At 39.9% G+C, this 17,102-nt stretch overlaps 1 protein-coding gene across 2 annotated transcripts; it reads left to right on the plus strand.

The window, feature by feature from the left end:
- Window positions 1-86: 86 nt before the first annotated feature.
- On the plus strand, window positions 87-16,345 carry ESD (esterase D). Of its 2 annotated transcripts, none has more exons than XM_060786618.2 (9): window positions 87-219; window positions 5,163-5,235; window positions 6,710-6,798; window positions 8,836-8,934; window positions 10,185-10,309; window positions 11,331-11,450; window positions 13,214-13,312; window positions 14,259-14,426; window positions 16,117-16,345. In XM_060786618.2, exons 2-9 carry the CDS (start codon window positions 5,168-5,170, stop codon window positions 16,195-16,197), a joined length of 849 nt encoding a protein of 282 aa, XP_060642601.2. In that variant the 5' UTR covers window positions 87-219; window positions 5,163-5,167; the 3' UTR covers window positions 16,198-16,345. The 2 variants fall into 2 exon arrangements, with proteins under 2 accessions (XP_060642601.2, XP_060642593.2); XM_060786610.2 differs by having other exon boundaries at window positions 88-219; window positions 5,160-5,235.
- The last annotated feature ends 757 nt before the right edge of the window (window positions 16,346-17,102 follow it).

Raw genomic sequence — 17,102 nt, forward strand, 5'->3', positions numbered from 1 at the left:
AGAGAACACAGCCCGGAGAGCGAGGCACCTCGGGAAATGGAGTCCTTTTCTCCACCTCTCAAGCCAAAGAAGGGGCGTTGCAGACTACAACTCCCATGCAGCAACAGGAGAGGGGAGAGCTGGAGAAGACTTTGAGTCCAGGGGCCATCAGAGGGCCAGGCGTGTCGATAAAAGGGATTTGCTTCACCCTAAGGCTGTTGATTGATTAAGGACACAAAGGTAAACACAGGAAGAGGCTTTTCCGTGGCTTTGGGTGCATCCACACTGTAGAATTAATGCAGTTTGGAATCACAAGAGCTGCAGTTCCTCCATATCTTTAGCTTTCCCTGCCAAAGAGGGCTGGCGCCAAACTATAGTCCTCATGATTCCATAGCATGAGCCAGGGCAGTGCAAGCGGTATCAAACTGCGTTAATTCTACAGTGTAGATGCCTCCTTAGGTCACTTTCCTGGCTCACTTTGGAAATTTACATTTATGTTGCATTTGACTCGTTTTTAAAAAGTAATTCCCTGCTGTCCATCTCAAAAAAAAAGCCGACATTATTGAGTAATAATAGCTATTTTGGAGCTTCATCTGGCTTTGCTGCTAGGTGGACTTACTTACTTCCTTCCTTCCTTAGGACCCTTTCAGATAGACCCAATATCCCAGGATCTGATCCCAGGTTTCCGCTGTAACTTCAGTTTTATGAGTCTGCACTGCCAGATAATCTGGGATGAACAGAAAAGCTGGGATCAGGTCCTAGGATTGAGATTGATTTCATTGGGATTGATTTCTTGTTGCATTATTTTGTTTTGTTTTACTTTGCTTAGTTTTATTGTATTCCTAAGTTGTTTTGGGAGCCCCCGGTGGCGCAGTGGGTTAAAGCAGAGAGATGCTGAGCTTGTTGACTGAAAGGTCACAGGTTCGAATGCGGGGAGCGGCGTGAGCTTCCGCTGTCAGCCCCAGCTTCTGCCAACCTAGCAGTTCAAAAACATACAAATATGAGTAGACCAATAGGTACTGCTCCGTCAGGAAAGTAATGGCGCTCCATGCAGTCATGCAGGCCACATGACCTTGGAGGTGTCTGTGGACAATGCCGGCTCTTCGGCTTAGAAATGGAGATGAACACCACACCCCAGAGTCGGCCACAACTGGACTTAATGTCATGGGACAACCTTTACCTTAAGTTGTTTTGCTTTTATAATGTATTTTACTGTAATGTATTTCCATTCTTGGCCTCATGTAAGCCTCCCCGAGTCCCTTTGGGGAGATGGTGGCGGGGTATAAATAAAGATTATTATTATTATTTGAAACACAACAAGATGAGTCCACAGCAGACACTCTGCTGGCTGTTGTAGTGGATTACACGTCGGGCACTTCCCAGGTGATGTATTGGTGAATAATGCATTCAGATCCCAGTAAGGTGGCCTTCTGCAGCTAGCAGATGGTAATTGTGTCAGCTCCGATTGTGTTTAAGTGCAGGCCAAGGTGTTTAGGCACTGCACCCAGTGTGCTGATCACTGGGACCACCTTGACTGGCTTGTACCAGAGTCTTTCCAGTTTGATATTTAAATCCTCATATCGTGTCAGCTTTTCCAGTTGTTTCTCTTCAATCCTGCTGTCACCAGGGATTGCAACATCGACAATCCATTATTATTATTATTATTAGGATATAGGGCCTGCTTGGAAGTGCCCTAGATCTGTGCTCCAAAAGGGTTTATAATCCGAAACAGGCAATTTATGCCCCATTACACTGCCCTATAAAATCCATATTATCTGCTTTGAACTGGATTATATGGCAGTGTAAATTAATCTAATACAGTTAAAAATAGATAATCTGGATTTTATATGGAAATGTAGATGAGGCCATAGGTAATATCGGAAGGAGAAGTGGTTGGGAGGTGTGAATGTAAGTTAATACATAAGTGGTTTTAATAACACTATGTAACATGGGTTTGTTCCTGGGTTATAAATGTCATTTCCTAATTGGGTCTATCACAACAACATGGGAAAAGTTTATTAAACTGCCAAAACTTTGTTTGTGTGGGAGATCCTGCTGCACATTTTGCTCTAGTTTTTCATTGAATCTCAACCAGTTCAGCATAGCTTGTGGCAGCCACAAAAACGAAATTCCTGGAGTAGAACAACTACTTTCAAAGTAAGCACCATGCAGTTAAACAGGAAATAACACTTTCAAACCAGAGACAGAAAATGTTTCAAATTTTGTTACATAATGTAATCGAAAAGAAAGGCTAGACTTGTGTGTGGTACGAAAGCAGAGTGAGTGGAAAGAGATAGTAAGCTATTTTTAAAAACTCAGTAGAGTTCATGCAGACATGAGCAACTAAAGGCTGCTTAAGAAGCACAAACTGTTGCTGGGTGAGGCAAAGTAATGAAGCACCCTTCCATCTGTATCTGCAGGACATATATGTCTCTATTTGTGTGTACTAAGACATACAACTAAGAATAGATGCTGTAGTGAAAATGGATTGTGGTGATCTTTTCCCTTTCAGTAAATTAATCAACTTGGCTGGGTATAGGAGTTTGACTAAATCCTGCTCAGCTTTGTTTTATTCTAGAACAGTGTTTCTCAACCTTCCTAATGCCGCGACCCCTTAATACAGTTCTTCATGTTGTGGTGGCCCCCAACCATAGAATTATTTTTGTTGCTACTTCACAACTGTAATTTTGCTACTGTTATGAATCATCATATAAATATATGCAGGATGTATTTGATACAAATATGCGATATGCCCATATTGGGGGGGGGGATAATTAATTTTGTCATTTGGGAGTTGTGGTTTCTGGGATTTATAGTACACCTACAATGAAAGAGCATTCTGAACTCCACCAATGAGGGAATTGAACCAAACTTGGTACACAGAACTCCCATGACTAACAGAAAATACTGGAAGGTTTTGGTGGGCATTGACCTTGGGTTTTGGAGTTTTAGTTTGGGAAAAAGAGGCCTTGACATTTGGGAGCCGTAGTTGCTGGGATTTACAGTTCACCTACACTCAAAGTGCCCCTTGAATCCCACCAATGATAGAATTGGGCCAAACTTCCCACATAGAACCCCCATGATCAACAGAAAATACTGCAGGGATTTGGGAGGAATTGACAGTGAGTTAGGAGCGATGTAGTTCACATACCTCCGGAAAACACTGTGTTCCTAAGACCATCAGAAATATGTGTTTTCTGATGGTCTTTGGTGACCCCTCTGACACCCTCTCGCAACCCCCTCAGGGGTCCTGACCCCCAGATTGAGAAACGCTGTTCTAGAACTAACATTCAAGAACAGTGGTAAAACTAGTTCCTTCAAGACATGCATGTATATTTTAATGTCATCCAAAGAACATAAGGAGCAGAAGTACGAGTGTAAAATGCATTTAAAATAATGGCTGCCAATATATTTCATGGCAAGAAATAAATTGGCTGAACTTGTATTTGTGTTAAAAAGAAATACCACATGCCTGTCCTTGTACAGGCAGCCGCTAAATTTCAAACATCCAACTTACAAATGATTCCTAGTTAAGAACGGGGGTGAAACAACAGGAAGTGAGAGAAATCTACCCCTAGAAAGGGAAATTCACTCCTTGAAGGTGTCTCCACTGAAGCTTTTCCCCCAATCCTTATTTCTACAACAAATCACATTTTTCAAAATCCAGCGATCACAGAAACAGAAAGTGAGGTGAAATCTCCTGAACAGGGGCACAGACAGCAAAGGAAACACCACACGGATGTTGAACCTTCCCTATGCTATCAATATCTATCGATCTATCTGTCTATATCTGGCTGGAGTTACACATAAAAAATATACCTGTTCTGACTTACAAACAAATTCAGCTTAAGAACAAACATACAGAAGCTATCTTGTTTGTAACTTGGGTGTATACAGAAAGAAATGATGCACAATAGGCATGTGTGAAATGCCAAAAATCTGTTTCATTTTGAAATATGAATTTTGTATGCCCCCTGTTTTGTAAGTGTTTCTAAACTATCTTAAGGGGCCCATTTGTTTTGAACTTGAAATTCCGAAATTTTGTTGTTATTTGTTTTGTTGTTTCGCCTATTTGCGCCAATGCGAATACTACTCCATCATGTTTATGGCTCTCAGGATGAAACTTGCTACACTTGTAGGATGCATTTACCATTGTAATCGCCCCTGGTATCAGAATGTTTCGCTCATCCACTGATTTTTGGGAATTTTAAAAAGTAACATTTTTGGGATTTTTAGAAAAATAACATTTTTAAAAAATATATTACAATAGCTATCTCCTTGAATTTCTTTACTATGACACAACATAACCAGGGCATAATTCCTCCAAAGTTTCAGAAGGATTCACACATCCACTGATTTTTAGGGTTTTTTTTTTCAATTTTAGTGCCTTGGCTGAGTCATTCTCTCTCAGCCTCAGAGAATTTTCCAGTTTCTTTTAGGATGAAAATTGCCAGTTGCCACACTTGTGCTACACTAGTACTACAACTGACCCCAGAATATGGCAAAGGAAAGCAAAAGGTTGATTGATAGACTAGAATTATCAATTTACCCCAAAATATTTTTTATATGGCCCTGCAGCAGCACCATGGCAATGGATTTACCGAAACACTTACAACCTGCATCTGAATTCTTGTACAGCTCTAATACACAACAACTGCAGAAACCATGTTCTAATGTCTCAATGGATGTTAATTCCAATTTCATGCAAAATGGCTACAATAATGGACTAACATCCATAAAAAGGAAAGATTTCTCCTGACATTAAGTCTAGTCCTGTCCGACTCTGGAGGGTGGTGCTCATCTTCATTTCTAAGCCGAAGAGCCGGTGTTGTCCGTAGAGGCCTCCAAGGTCATGTGGCCAGCATGATTGCATGGAGTGTCACTACCTTCCTGCCAGAGCAGTACATCCATAACCTCCCTCATATTTGTAGGAACTGCATTAGTGTTATCAAATCATAAAGACTTTTTTGAGTCAAAAGCAGGACTAAACTGATATCTATATCTCCATGCATGCATGCATATTAACATTCTTCAGTGCAACTTTGTTACTTAAAAATGAGTTGGCTTTCAGTAACTGGGTATTGTTAATACAATGGTGGGCTCCTCATAGAGAGTCATTATATGAGTCTTTTGTAAAATGAAAATAGTTTGTGACATCAATTTTTCTTTTTGTTTCTCAGCAGAAGTCATGGCACTGAAGGAAATTTCTACCAATAAATGCTTTGGTGGTTTTCAGAAGGTGTACGAGCACGACAGGTAAATATTTAATTTGTACATGTCATTTTATTACCCTGCTCTCAAACCTGCAACAGATTACAGCAGAAAAATAACTGAACAATAAACATAGGCATTGAAACAATGGTAACAGCCTTAGACAGCAAAACATTATGACCAGCATCTTGTTTCTTACTCCTAAGTAAGGCAAACCCACTCAATTAACTGTTGAATGATGACTCAAGAAATCCCATTGATTCAGGGCCCTTCCACACAGCCCTATATCGCAGAATATCAAGGCAGAAAAACCCACAATATCTGCTTTGAACTGATTTATCTGGTCCACACTCAGATAATCTGGGATTTTCTGCTTCGAGATTCTGAGATATAGGGCTCTGTGGAATGACCCTCAGTGGGTCTGTTCTCATCATGATTAATAACAGGATTTAGATAGATTTTTCTGGTACTAAAAGACCAAAAAATGTTGCCTGCAGGCAAGCCTTCCTGTGAAGGTAGGTCTACATGCAGGTGATGTAGATTTTGTTCATTTGAGTCTAAAGTGAAAGCCCTTCCACACAGCCATATAACCCATAATATCTGGGCAGATAATCCACAATATGCGCTTTGAACTGGGTTATCTGAGTCCACATTGCCATGTATTCCAGTTCAAAGCAGATAATGTGGAGTTTTATTCTGCTGTGTGGAAGGTACCTGAGTTAGTTGCACTTAGTTTTCACTGAAAGCTTTGGAAGTAACTTATTAACAACTATTGATCTCAATAGGAAAAAGGCTCAACTAATTTAGGTTGCAATCTTAAAAAAAACCACCTAACTGTAAGCAGTCTTATTCCAGAGTTAATGTGTCTATGATTAAACTACTATTCCTGATCTAGTCGATTGTATATAGTCCATACAAGCACATATGTGGGAATTGATAGTTTGAAGTGCCAGTAGTGAGCTTGAGGCTGAACAAAGAGCTTATTGCTATTATTACTAATTCATATTAGTTTACATTTGTTTAAAATGACAATATTCTTCCCAAGGGCTTACTATGCAAGCTGATGACCTCCAGATACTTTGGATTATAATGTCCATGAACCCCAAATAGCTTTATTTATGGTTGCCCTTCCACACAGCCATATAACTCTGAATATCAAGGCAGAAAATCCCAAATTATCTGCTTTGAACTGGGTTATCTGAATCCACACTGCTGTATATTCCAGTTCAAAGCAGATCATGTGGGATTTTATTTAGCTGTGTGGAAGAGGCTGTGTGTGAAGATATGCATTATTTTTCATATTCTGGCAGTTCTCAGCTCCAGTGATATATACCCTCAATTCCTTCTTATCAAATCAATTTTTCATTGAAATAGTTGCATAGATTTTCATGGAGGAAGAAACCATGAAATGAGTAAAGCATTGGGCTCATTAAGCACTGACAACTCTTGAGTTCTCTACAAAAGTACAGATGCTTGGTTACATTGCCCACTGCAATAACTGCATTTTGTTGTCTTACAGTACCGAACTGAAATGCAAAATGAAATTCGGAATTTATTTGCCACCAAAGGCAGACACGGAGAAATGTCCTGTACTATATTGGCTCTCAGGTGAGTATTTGAAACTGTCTTTGAAAAGGATGATTAGAATTTATTGTGATGCTACGTTAGCATGGTCTGAATATTCCATTGTTTGGTCTATCAGAAAATGTGTGTTATGGATTGAAGATGCTTTTGTGGTTTATCATTTAAATAAGAATATGAAAGGATATGGAAGAAAACAGCTTTGGACATGCTGTTGACTAAGCCTTGATAAGATTTGGATCACGAATGGGGATTATATAATAAACTTTATTTGTTACCCTGCCACCATCTCCCCAATGGGGACTCGGAGCGGCTTACATGAGGCCAAGCCCAAATGACAATTACAATAAAGAAAACCAAAAACGCGAACAATAAACAATAACATCATAATTAAATAAAACACATGAATACATAACAATATGAAAAATAAAAAATAAGCACAGGCAATATAATGAGCGGGCAACATGTAGTAATCATGAGCCAGGTTTTAAGGGTTTTTTTTTAAGACCTCAAGGGATGGGGCTTTCCTAATTTCTCCAGGCAATGAGTTCCAGAGTCGGGGGGCCACAGCGGAAAAGGCTCTCTCCCTTGTACTCACTAGACGAGCTTGGGAGACTGGCAGGGGCGAGAGAAGGGCCTCCCTGGAGGATCGGAGGGCCCGAGATAGTTCATGGCAGGAGATACGGTCACAAAGGTGTCAGAGTATTGGAGCTTTGCCAGCGGAAGGATTGCTAGATCAGCAGACACTGTGTTCAAAAAGGACTCTGCTGACTTTCAGTTACAACAGAAAACTACGTGTTTTACTAAGTACATCTACACACGTCTATTCACAGCAAGCAACAGACAGGAATAACTAGGCACAAACAACAGTCTCTGAACATCTGCTTATCTGACGTCTGGCTGAGACCAGATCCTCCCTCTTCTTCCCAGCCAGAAAACACATTATCTCATTTCTGTCTAGGTTACATTTTATCTGCCTCATCACAGTATTTCTAATACACAATTGAACTGAATAGAATCCATCTTGAAATACATCTTAATCCATCTTGAAGCACATAGAAACACATTGAAAAACACACATGCATAACTAAATAATCCTGACAAAAGGTAAGCGGGTCCCAAACTGTTTAGGGCTTTGTAGGTGATAACCTGCACCTTGAATTGGGACCGAAAATAAATGGCAGCCAAGGGAGCTCCTTAAACAGGGGGGTTGACCGCTCCCTGTAGGTTGCCCCAGCTATTAATCTGGCTGCCGAACGTTGGACAAGTTGTAGTTTCTGGGCCATCTTCAAGGATAGCCCCACATAGAGTATTATGTGGCCTTTCTACATGTTGTTGAATTGCACCAAAGTTTACACTTATGTGATTCTAAAAGGTTTCTCTGGTGGGACACTCAGATTTTTCTGAATCTGTATTAAATGCTACATCCCATCCTAGTTGGTGGCAGAATTTGAATGTCTTTGAGAATGATGTTTTATTTTTTGAGTTCTTATTCCCTCCCATGAAACAGAAAAGCTATCTCTTCCGGCAACTAAAATTATCTCCAGTTTTTACAATAGGGAAGCTGCCTAAGGAGTATTCTGCTCTCTGCTTGGAAAAGAGCTTATGAGCTTCATACTAATTAGATACAGTTTTAAGTTTCCATGAAAGAGAGGCAGAGTGGCGGCAGTGTTTATATTTTCAAGATAGCAAATTATCGTATTGCCTTTAATAGCAATGCAGGTAAGCTTAGGGACCACTGTAAGGTCAAATCTCTCTCACACACACATACACACAAATGCTTCCATACCTGATTTTTGGAACCTATTCCCTAGAGGAGGAACCTGTGAGTTTCTATTTGGTTGGCTTAATAGCAGTATTATTACAATGTGGAATTTTGGAATTTGCCTAGTGATCAACTTGGCATCTCCTGCATTTTGATAATAATTAAACTATCGTTTCCTCCCACAAGGAACATGCAATTAGAAGGATATAGAACATATTTTTAGGAGACTGAAAGAAGTTCATTGGAGTTTTAGTTGTAGGCACTGTTCCTATTTTTTAAATCTTCTGCTATTGTTTCAGGTTTAACATGCACAGAGCAGAATTTTATAACAAAAGCAGCCTTCCACCAAGCTGCAGCTGAACATGGCCTTATTGTTGTTGCTCCCGACACCAGCCCACGTAAGTATAGTGTACCAGTGTATCTCAAATAAACAGTTTTCATCTCTGTTTTCTATTTATAATTCCAGTAACTTTAAGCCACTTCACATCAAGTTTTTTTTATACTCATCATAGCAGTTGCAATATTTGTGCTATTTAGAAGTTGTTAGGAAACAACTATGATGTTCAAGAGTGAACCTCTTACCCTTCAGAGTTTAGACTTAGGAGGGAAAGAGGAACTTTTCCCCTACAATTTCCACCTCCCAGATGCCCCAGCCACTATGCCCAATGCTTCAGGATTGGCAACATTATCCTTGAAAACAATTGGAGGAACAAAGGTTCTCAGCCCCTGTCCTAGTTTGCAAAAGACTAGTAACTACGATATAGGTCAATAACTGGCAATTGCTAGGCTTTCCATGGAGTAAATCATTTCCTCTTCCCTTCCTTTACATGCAAAAAGTTGCTTTCCTCAGAGTGGAATGATTATCACTGTTTAAATAATGTTCAACTTTTTGATTTTCAAGGCATACTAGAAATGCATACTGAAATACAATTGTACAAAGATAATTTCAGAGCTGATACAAATAAAATAACAATCTAGCCAAATATCTAGGGCAATAATAGACTTTCAAAGCCCAATGGCAGTCGATGCACACCAAATCTCAATGTGATTAAGACCTACACTTAGGAAGCCATGGCTGAAAATTATAATGTATTGTTATTGCTGAACTATTGAGAAAGAGGTCTCTTAAAGTAGGGCTAGGGAATATTTAATCCTCCCAGTGTTCTGCATTACCAATTCCCAGAAGACTTTCCCACCGGACAAGTTGGTTGGGGCTAATGGAAGTCCAAAACATTCACAGGAACAAATATTACCCTCTCATGTGTTAGGAGACAAACAGGTACAGAGATGGTGATGTTTATTTGTTTTTTTCTTACACATTATAACAGCCCAGAGAGCCTTTCTCCCCACACGTTCATTGTCATAGCTGGAGAGGTCTGATTAAGTCCCAATTTTCATCACAGGAACAAGTGAGGAATCCCAGTTATTCATAAAGCTCCTGCAATTCTGAATAGCCACCTTATCTAAAAATTACAGTGCAATTTCTGGGTCACTCCTCTCAAACACAAACACATCTGAGGGATATGTGTGATGAAATTTCCCTTTCTAGCTTTAGTGAGTGTTTGAGGGCATAGTGGGATTTTTTTGGCTTGCTGTGTGGGAAGAGGCATGATCATCACCACCAGTTTTGAATTCCTTTCCATGGCAGGCGGATGCAATATTAAAGGCGAAGATGACAGTTGGGACTTTGGTACCGGAGCTGGGTTTTATGTAAATGCCACTGAAGAGCCATGGAAAACAAATTATCACATGTACTCTTACATCAAGGATGAGGTAACTTTCAACTGGATATATATATAGTTGCCTTAACTGAAATGTAGACTGTGGGATGGCTCTATAATTTCCTACAACCCATATTTTGTTTTGTCAAAGGCTTTCATGACTAGAATCTCTGGGCTGCTGCGAATTTTCTGGGCTGTATGGCTGTGTTCCAGAAGCATCGTCTCCTGACATTTTACCCACATCTATAGTATCTTCACAACCTCTGAGGATGCCTGCCATAGATGTGGGCAAGACATCAGTAGAGAATGCTTTTGGAACATGGCCACACAGCCCGGAAAACTCACAACAAACTTTATAATTTTATTCATTTGTTAACCCAAATTCTTTGATTCTGTCCCCACCAAGGTGAGCTGACGCAGCCACCTCACTAAAGCAACTCCGAGCTTGATCTTTATAGTGCCTGACTGCAAAAAATATATATATCTGGGAACCGTTTTCTTGAATTTTATTATGCAAACAAACCATGAAATAGAAATTTACTAAATACACAGAATAATAAAGTGTCTCTTTCACGGTCAGTAGTATTACTTTTTCAGCTCTGTCCTCATTCTGTAAGACCCTTAAAACTATGCTATGTTTTGTATGTGTGTGCATGCTTTCAAGTTGCTTGTTTACTTATAGTAGACCCAAGGATTTTCAGAGTGTTTCTTAAGCAAGGAATGCTTAGAATTGGGTCTGCCAGTTCCTTGCTCTGCAACAAGTTTAACTAACTAGAGCTGGACCTCTTCGCTTCCAAAGCCAGGCAAACTCTCATGCCTTTAGAGTACTTAAGAAAGCTATGTTATTGTAAACATTCACAAAGAAGATTCCCAACTTTTTTCAACATTTATAGCTAAAATAAATTAAAGATGGCTTGGTTGACAGCATATCTATGCTTTTTACATGCCGTACACAGGAATGAGGGAAGAGCTATTAACCTACAGAAATAGAGGGCAGCATGTCTGTTTTCAGCTTGTGCTGATCAGAATAAGGATGTGCTCACTTCTCTTTCTTTCCTGCTGATGTCTTTCAGTTGCCTAAGCTGATAAATGCCAATTTCCCAGCTGACTCTGGAAGGATGTCTATTTCAGGTCATTCAATGGGTGGCCACGGTGCTCTCGTCCTTGCTCTGAAGAATCCCGGAAAATATAAAGTAAGATTCTAAACCTTAAATCATGTCAAATGAAATGAATGAATAAGAGAATAGTGGAACAAGTATTGGTATGACAAATGTTCCTTAAAAGATGAGGTATGGAATGCTGGAATTTTTTTATCATGTCAGAAGCAACTTGAGAAACTGCAAGTCGCTTCTGGTGTGAAAGAATTGGCCGTCTTCAAGGACCTTGCCTAGGGGATGCCCGGATGTTTTACCATTCTGTGGGAGGCTTCTCTCATATCCCCATAAAAGAAGGTGGAGCTGACAGGTGGGAGCTCACTCCGTCTCGCGGATTCAAACCGCTGACCTTCAGGTCAGCTGTTCAGCCAGCACAAGGGTTTAACCCATTATGCCACCACAATGGAAATTAGGTGCTTACTTACCTGAGAGTTGGCTTTAATTGATTGGTACTTCTTCTGCATGGAATAAATGTATGTGTATGGTTGCACTGATTGTGCTCACAATAAGTGATGAAAATTTAGACAGATTTTAACATTACTGTACAACCACCATAATAGTGGAACCAGGAGCCACAGTTTCATATACCTGCATTCAAAAATATATGCCCCATCTAGGAGTATTACCATGTCTTCCAGGAGACTCTGTATAGTATGGTATGCTTATATAATAACAATAACAACAACAGCAACACTTAGTTTATATACCACCCTATCTCCCTGAAGGGACACAGGGCAGATTCCAATGACAAAAAGGCAAACATTCAATGCATGAATACAACAGTGCTTGTGCTGCAAATTGCCACAGAGTTGCCTTGGAGGACTTGGCAAATTTGAGTGGCTAGCTCTGTAGCAGTGTTGCACAAAATGCACCCCAAAGGATTATCTGAAATGTTTAGATCTAGGGGAGGGCACCCAGTGTCCCAGTCTTGAGCTTCTGGAAGCAGGCTGGTAGGCTACTGAGGAATCAAATGGCACAAAAGATTAGCCCATGGACTATCAGTTGCCTGAAACTGTAGCAAAATATGGTAACACTTTGAGAAATGAAAATGCTTTACTTAATGGAGACAGAAAGTGAAAAGTTAAATCTAGGTTATGTTTTCATTTCACAATCATAACACAAACTTCTTTGGTAGCAGTTGAATTAGACTTTTGTAGGCATTTGTTTTAGATGAGGATGGAAATGTCTTTATAAATGTGAAAATGAATAAACAGTTGTCAAGTTGCCTATGATAATTTTTGCAAGTTCATGCAGTTTGAAAGAATATGTGCCTTATAACGGGAATGTATACCTATATGTCAAAGGAACTAACAGTTTTGTTCATAAATATGCAAATTGTAAGATAGATATTTGATTGGTCATACATGTTTTCTACAAATATGCAGAAACTTGTAATTAGGATGTGCATTTTTTTTTCAAACAAGGTTGACTCGTTTAAAAAAAAAAATCCTTAGCAATTAATCTGGAATATTTTCTGACCACAAAGAAATGCCAAAATATTGCAGGACACAATAAAGTACCATATTCACAGGGATGTTTGCAGATACAGAATCAAGAGTGTCCCACAATATCCAGATACCCTGAGACTGAAAATGCAAATTCAGCAAAATAAGCCAGAGGTTTACTTTGCTTCAAAAAATGATGAAGTACTCAGTCTCTTTCTCTTTTTCTCTCTCTCAAAGTACTGAAATATTTCCTTTGTCTATCAAAAAGGTGGGTGGCTGAAATGTGTGATTTCAGATCATCAGGAACTAACATTTTTGGCAGGAGCTGTATGCCTTTAACTTCCCCTTTTTAAATAGTCTGTTTCAGCATTTGCTCCCATCTGCAACCCTGTTCAGTGTCCATGGGGGAAAAAGGCTTTCAGTGGATATCTGGGATCCAGTGTGAAAGATTGGGAGGTATGTACTGGAAATGTCAAACTGTGCCTACCTAGTAGGAAAATGCGACAGCATGACCATAGTAGAGCCACCAAATTGTCTCAGCCCCTTCAAAGACAGACAAATGGAAACTGAACCTAACAGACTGCCTCGTGGACTTTGCGGAGGGGGGAACAGCTGCATTTACGCTTAAATTCTTAAGGCAATTAGGTGCCTGATCCCATGCCAACACATTTGGCTGGAGAAAAAAGATATACCACCTGGTAAGAAATGCTTTCACCACCCTGTTCAATTCTGAAGTGTTTGCCAAGTTGTGCAGAACTGTAAGAGTTAGCAGATTAATACTGTGTCTGCTCATTTCTGTTTAGACCAAATAACATCATATTCTGTATGACCATAGGATTTTCTTATGCAAGGAATAATCAGAGGGGGTTTGCACATTTCTTCCTACAATACAGCCTACAATCCCTGTTGTTCATTAATGGTCTCCCATTCAACTACTAGCCAAGATTTAGCTTCCAAGATCAGACGAGATCTGCTGCTTTTAGGGTATTTAGCCTAAGCATCATGTTGCGATAATAAAGGTAATATCAAAAGCTTGTTTTTGTAGTCAATGCCCAAACGAGCATGTTCGTTAAGAAGTTTAAAGACACTTATTGCCGGTTTTCACTCTAGTCTAAAAGTTCATTTTTTCTGGTTGTGCTGATCACTGATGGGAGAGGTTGCTCCCTTCCAGAGGGAAAGAGCAAAGTGATGCAAACATTAAAATGTGAATGTTCCTCTTTGTCAAGGGATAATCCCCATCACTGCCATTAGAAGCCCATGTTATGTTTTAATGACCCCAGCCTCAAATGCAGACTGATTGCAAATCACATAAACAGAGAGCTATCTTTTTTTGGCTGCTACTTCAGGAACATTTTAAGGCTGCTGTTGTTTTGAGGGTGGAATGCACCTTTATCTCTTGCAGGCATATGATGCTACGCACATTGTGAAGTCCTATGAAGGCCCCCCTTTGGATATTCTTATTGATCAAGGGAAAGATGATCAGTTCCTTTCGGCAGGGCAGCTACTGCCTGATAATTTCATTGCTGCCTGTACAGAGCGTAAAGTGCCAGTGGTCTTCAGGATGCAGCAGGTAATGCACAGGAAATCCAGGGCTCTTAGCTCTACAGTTTGGTAGCCAAGGCTGATTGATTATGGGTTTTTGCTGAACAGGGACAGGGGAAGGGTATTTATATCAGGTTGCAAACAAGGCAGTCCTGAAGTAATTAACTGACAGTACAATATTCATTTAAAGAATTATAATAATTAATTAGAAAAAGATTTCTATAACATGAGCAAACATTGAGAAATCTATCTGGAACAACAAACTTGGAACCTTGATTGATAGAAAAGAATGCATGCATTGCTCCCAATTTGTTTAATAGTTGCATTCGCAAGCTGGAATAATGAAAGAATAAATCAGGCTTCAACCACCAATACATAACATTTTCATGGTAAGCCAAAATTATGGCTTGTTTTATATCAGTAGCTCTCAACCTGTGGGTCCCCAGATGTTTTGGCCCTCAACTCCCAGAATCCAAACAGCTGGTAAACTGGCTGGGATTTATGAGAGTTGTAGGCCAAATCACCTGGGGACCCACAGGTTGAGAACCACTGTTTTATATGAATATCAACACTGTCTTCATCATTTGAAATAGGTACTAATCTAATTTTTTTCTCATACCTAGAACCTCAATAGAGAATTGTTGAGCTTTGTGCATATTTGAAACTTTGATATAGTCTTTATAAGGTTGTTGTGAGGTCAAATATAAAGGGAGTGTTCTGCATCCACAAGAAGTTTGCATGGAGGTGTCCTGATCTTACTGGGAAAAGAGTTGATAGGAACAGTTGATAAAGACTTTAATAAACGAACTCCTCCTGATCTAACTGGCAAAAGTCTCTTAAAAGGTTGGGGATTTGCTCTAACAGTGATCTTTGCCTACTAGCCTGTTGTTTTGTCTTCTTTGTTCTGTGTTTTCAATCAAAGCTTACAGAACCAACTGTTCAATTGTTTAATTGTTTAACTTCTGTTGATCAACCATTGCCTATCAATCTTGACTTGGAATATTGTTAGCATCTTAACTCCTCTTAGGGAGGGGGAAGGGAATATCTTAAAGGGAAGGGAAGGGCTAACTCTGGATCCCTCCCATAATGGCTATTAACAATATGGAGGCTAACCTCTCCTAACTAAGCAGGAAAACAGAGGAGGTTTCTGTGGGGGCCGGACAGGGAGACACATACCTGCATTTTATTTACAGTTGGTTTCTATGGCTGAGTGAGGATTCAAAACCTTGCCTCCTGGAATCTATTGCGGTTTAGTCCCAATTTGTGTTTTATTTTGTTGCAGAAATTGCAAAAAAACCCTATACTACTCCAAATCAAAAATGCTTCTGGACTTTTTTCTGTGTTTGAAGTTTTTATATCTGATGGATTTTTTTGTATTTGGACAGTATATATTTTCAAAGAGAAGGAGACCGATGGTTAGCTTCCGGTCTGAATAAAGTTCAGTCTAGATCTCTAGACAGGTGCTAAACCACTGCTTGGAGTGCTACATAGAAGACTAGGGTACTTTGATTAGCTCCTCTGGGAGCAAAACAAAGCCTTGCAAAGTGGCATGGAATACATTAGGAAGGACCTGGAGAAATAGTTTTCCCATCCCTGTTCTAAATCACCACCATCTGGAACAGTGCTGTAAAAAACGTAGTTTCCTAACAAACTGACATTTCACTTCAGGTAAACAGCTTGGCCTCTGAAAATGAATGCTCCTTTCTTCTTTTTCGCAGGGCTATGATCATAGCTACTTCTTTATAACGACATTCATTAATGACCATATCAAACACCATGCAAAATACCTCAACGCTTGACTGAGTACTCGCCCTGGGCATCTCCCGAGATTATAAAATAGCTGAAGGAATCAGTGGAAACAAACAAGAGAAGTTGTGTGGATAATTAGTGCCTACTGCAATGAGGTCTTGATTTTCTGTTTCCGAATAAAATCTTCTTAATTTTGAATTAATCTCTCTTGGGATTATCACTGTTACAGTTTATTAAACGGTAAAGCCAGAAGCAGTACTGGAAGTTTTAACAGTGCCACTACTACAGTAAACAGCAAACAAAAGCAACATTATCCTGCTACAGCTAAAGAAAGATTCTTAGACATCTTCCTGTCTGCTTGTGGCTTGTAGCCTTCGACAAGGTCCCCCATGACCTTCTGGCAAACAAACTAGTCAAATGTGGGCTAGGCAAAACTATGGTGAGGTGGATCTGTAATTGGTTAAATGAACGAACCCAGAGGGTGCTCACCAATGCTTCCTCTTCATCCTGGAAAGAAGTGACGAGCGGAGTGCCGCAGGGTTCCGTCCTGGGCCCGGTCCTGTTCAACATCTTTATTAATGACTTAGATGAAGGGTTAGAAGGCAGGATCATCAAATTTGCACCAAATTGGGAGGGATAGCCAATATTCCAGAGGACAGGAGCAGAATTCAAAACGATCTTGACAGATTAGAGAGATGGGTCAAAACTAACAAAATGAAGTTCAACAGTGACAAATGCAAGATACTCCACTTAGGCAGAAAAAACGAAATGCAAAGACACAGAATGGGCGACGCCTGGCTCAAGAGCAGTACGTGTGAAAAAGATCTTGGCGTCCTCGTGGACAGCAAGTTAAACATGAGCCAACAATGTGATGTGGCGGCAAAAAAAGTCAGTGGGATTTTGGCCTGCATCAATTGGAGTCTAGTGTCTAGGTCCAGGGAAGTCATGCTGCCCC

The sequence above is a fragment of the Anolis sagrei genome, chromosome 1 (genome assembly GCF_037176765.1).
Source record: "Anolis sagrei isolate rAnoSag1 chromosome 1, rAnoSag1.mat, whole genome shotgun sequence".
In the NCBI taxonomy this organism is placed as follows: Eukaryota; Metazoa; Chordata; class Lepidosauria; order Squamata; family Dactyloidae; genus Anolis; species Anolis sagrei.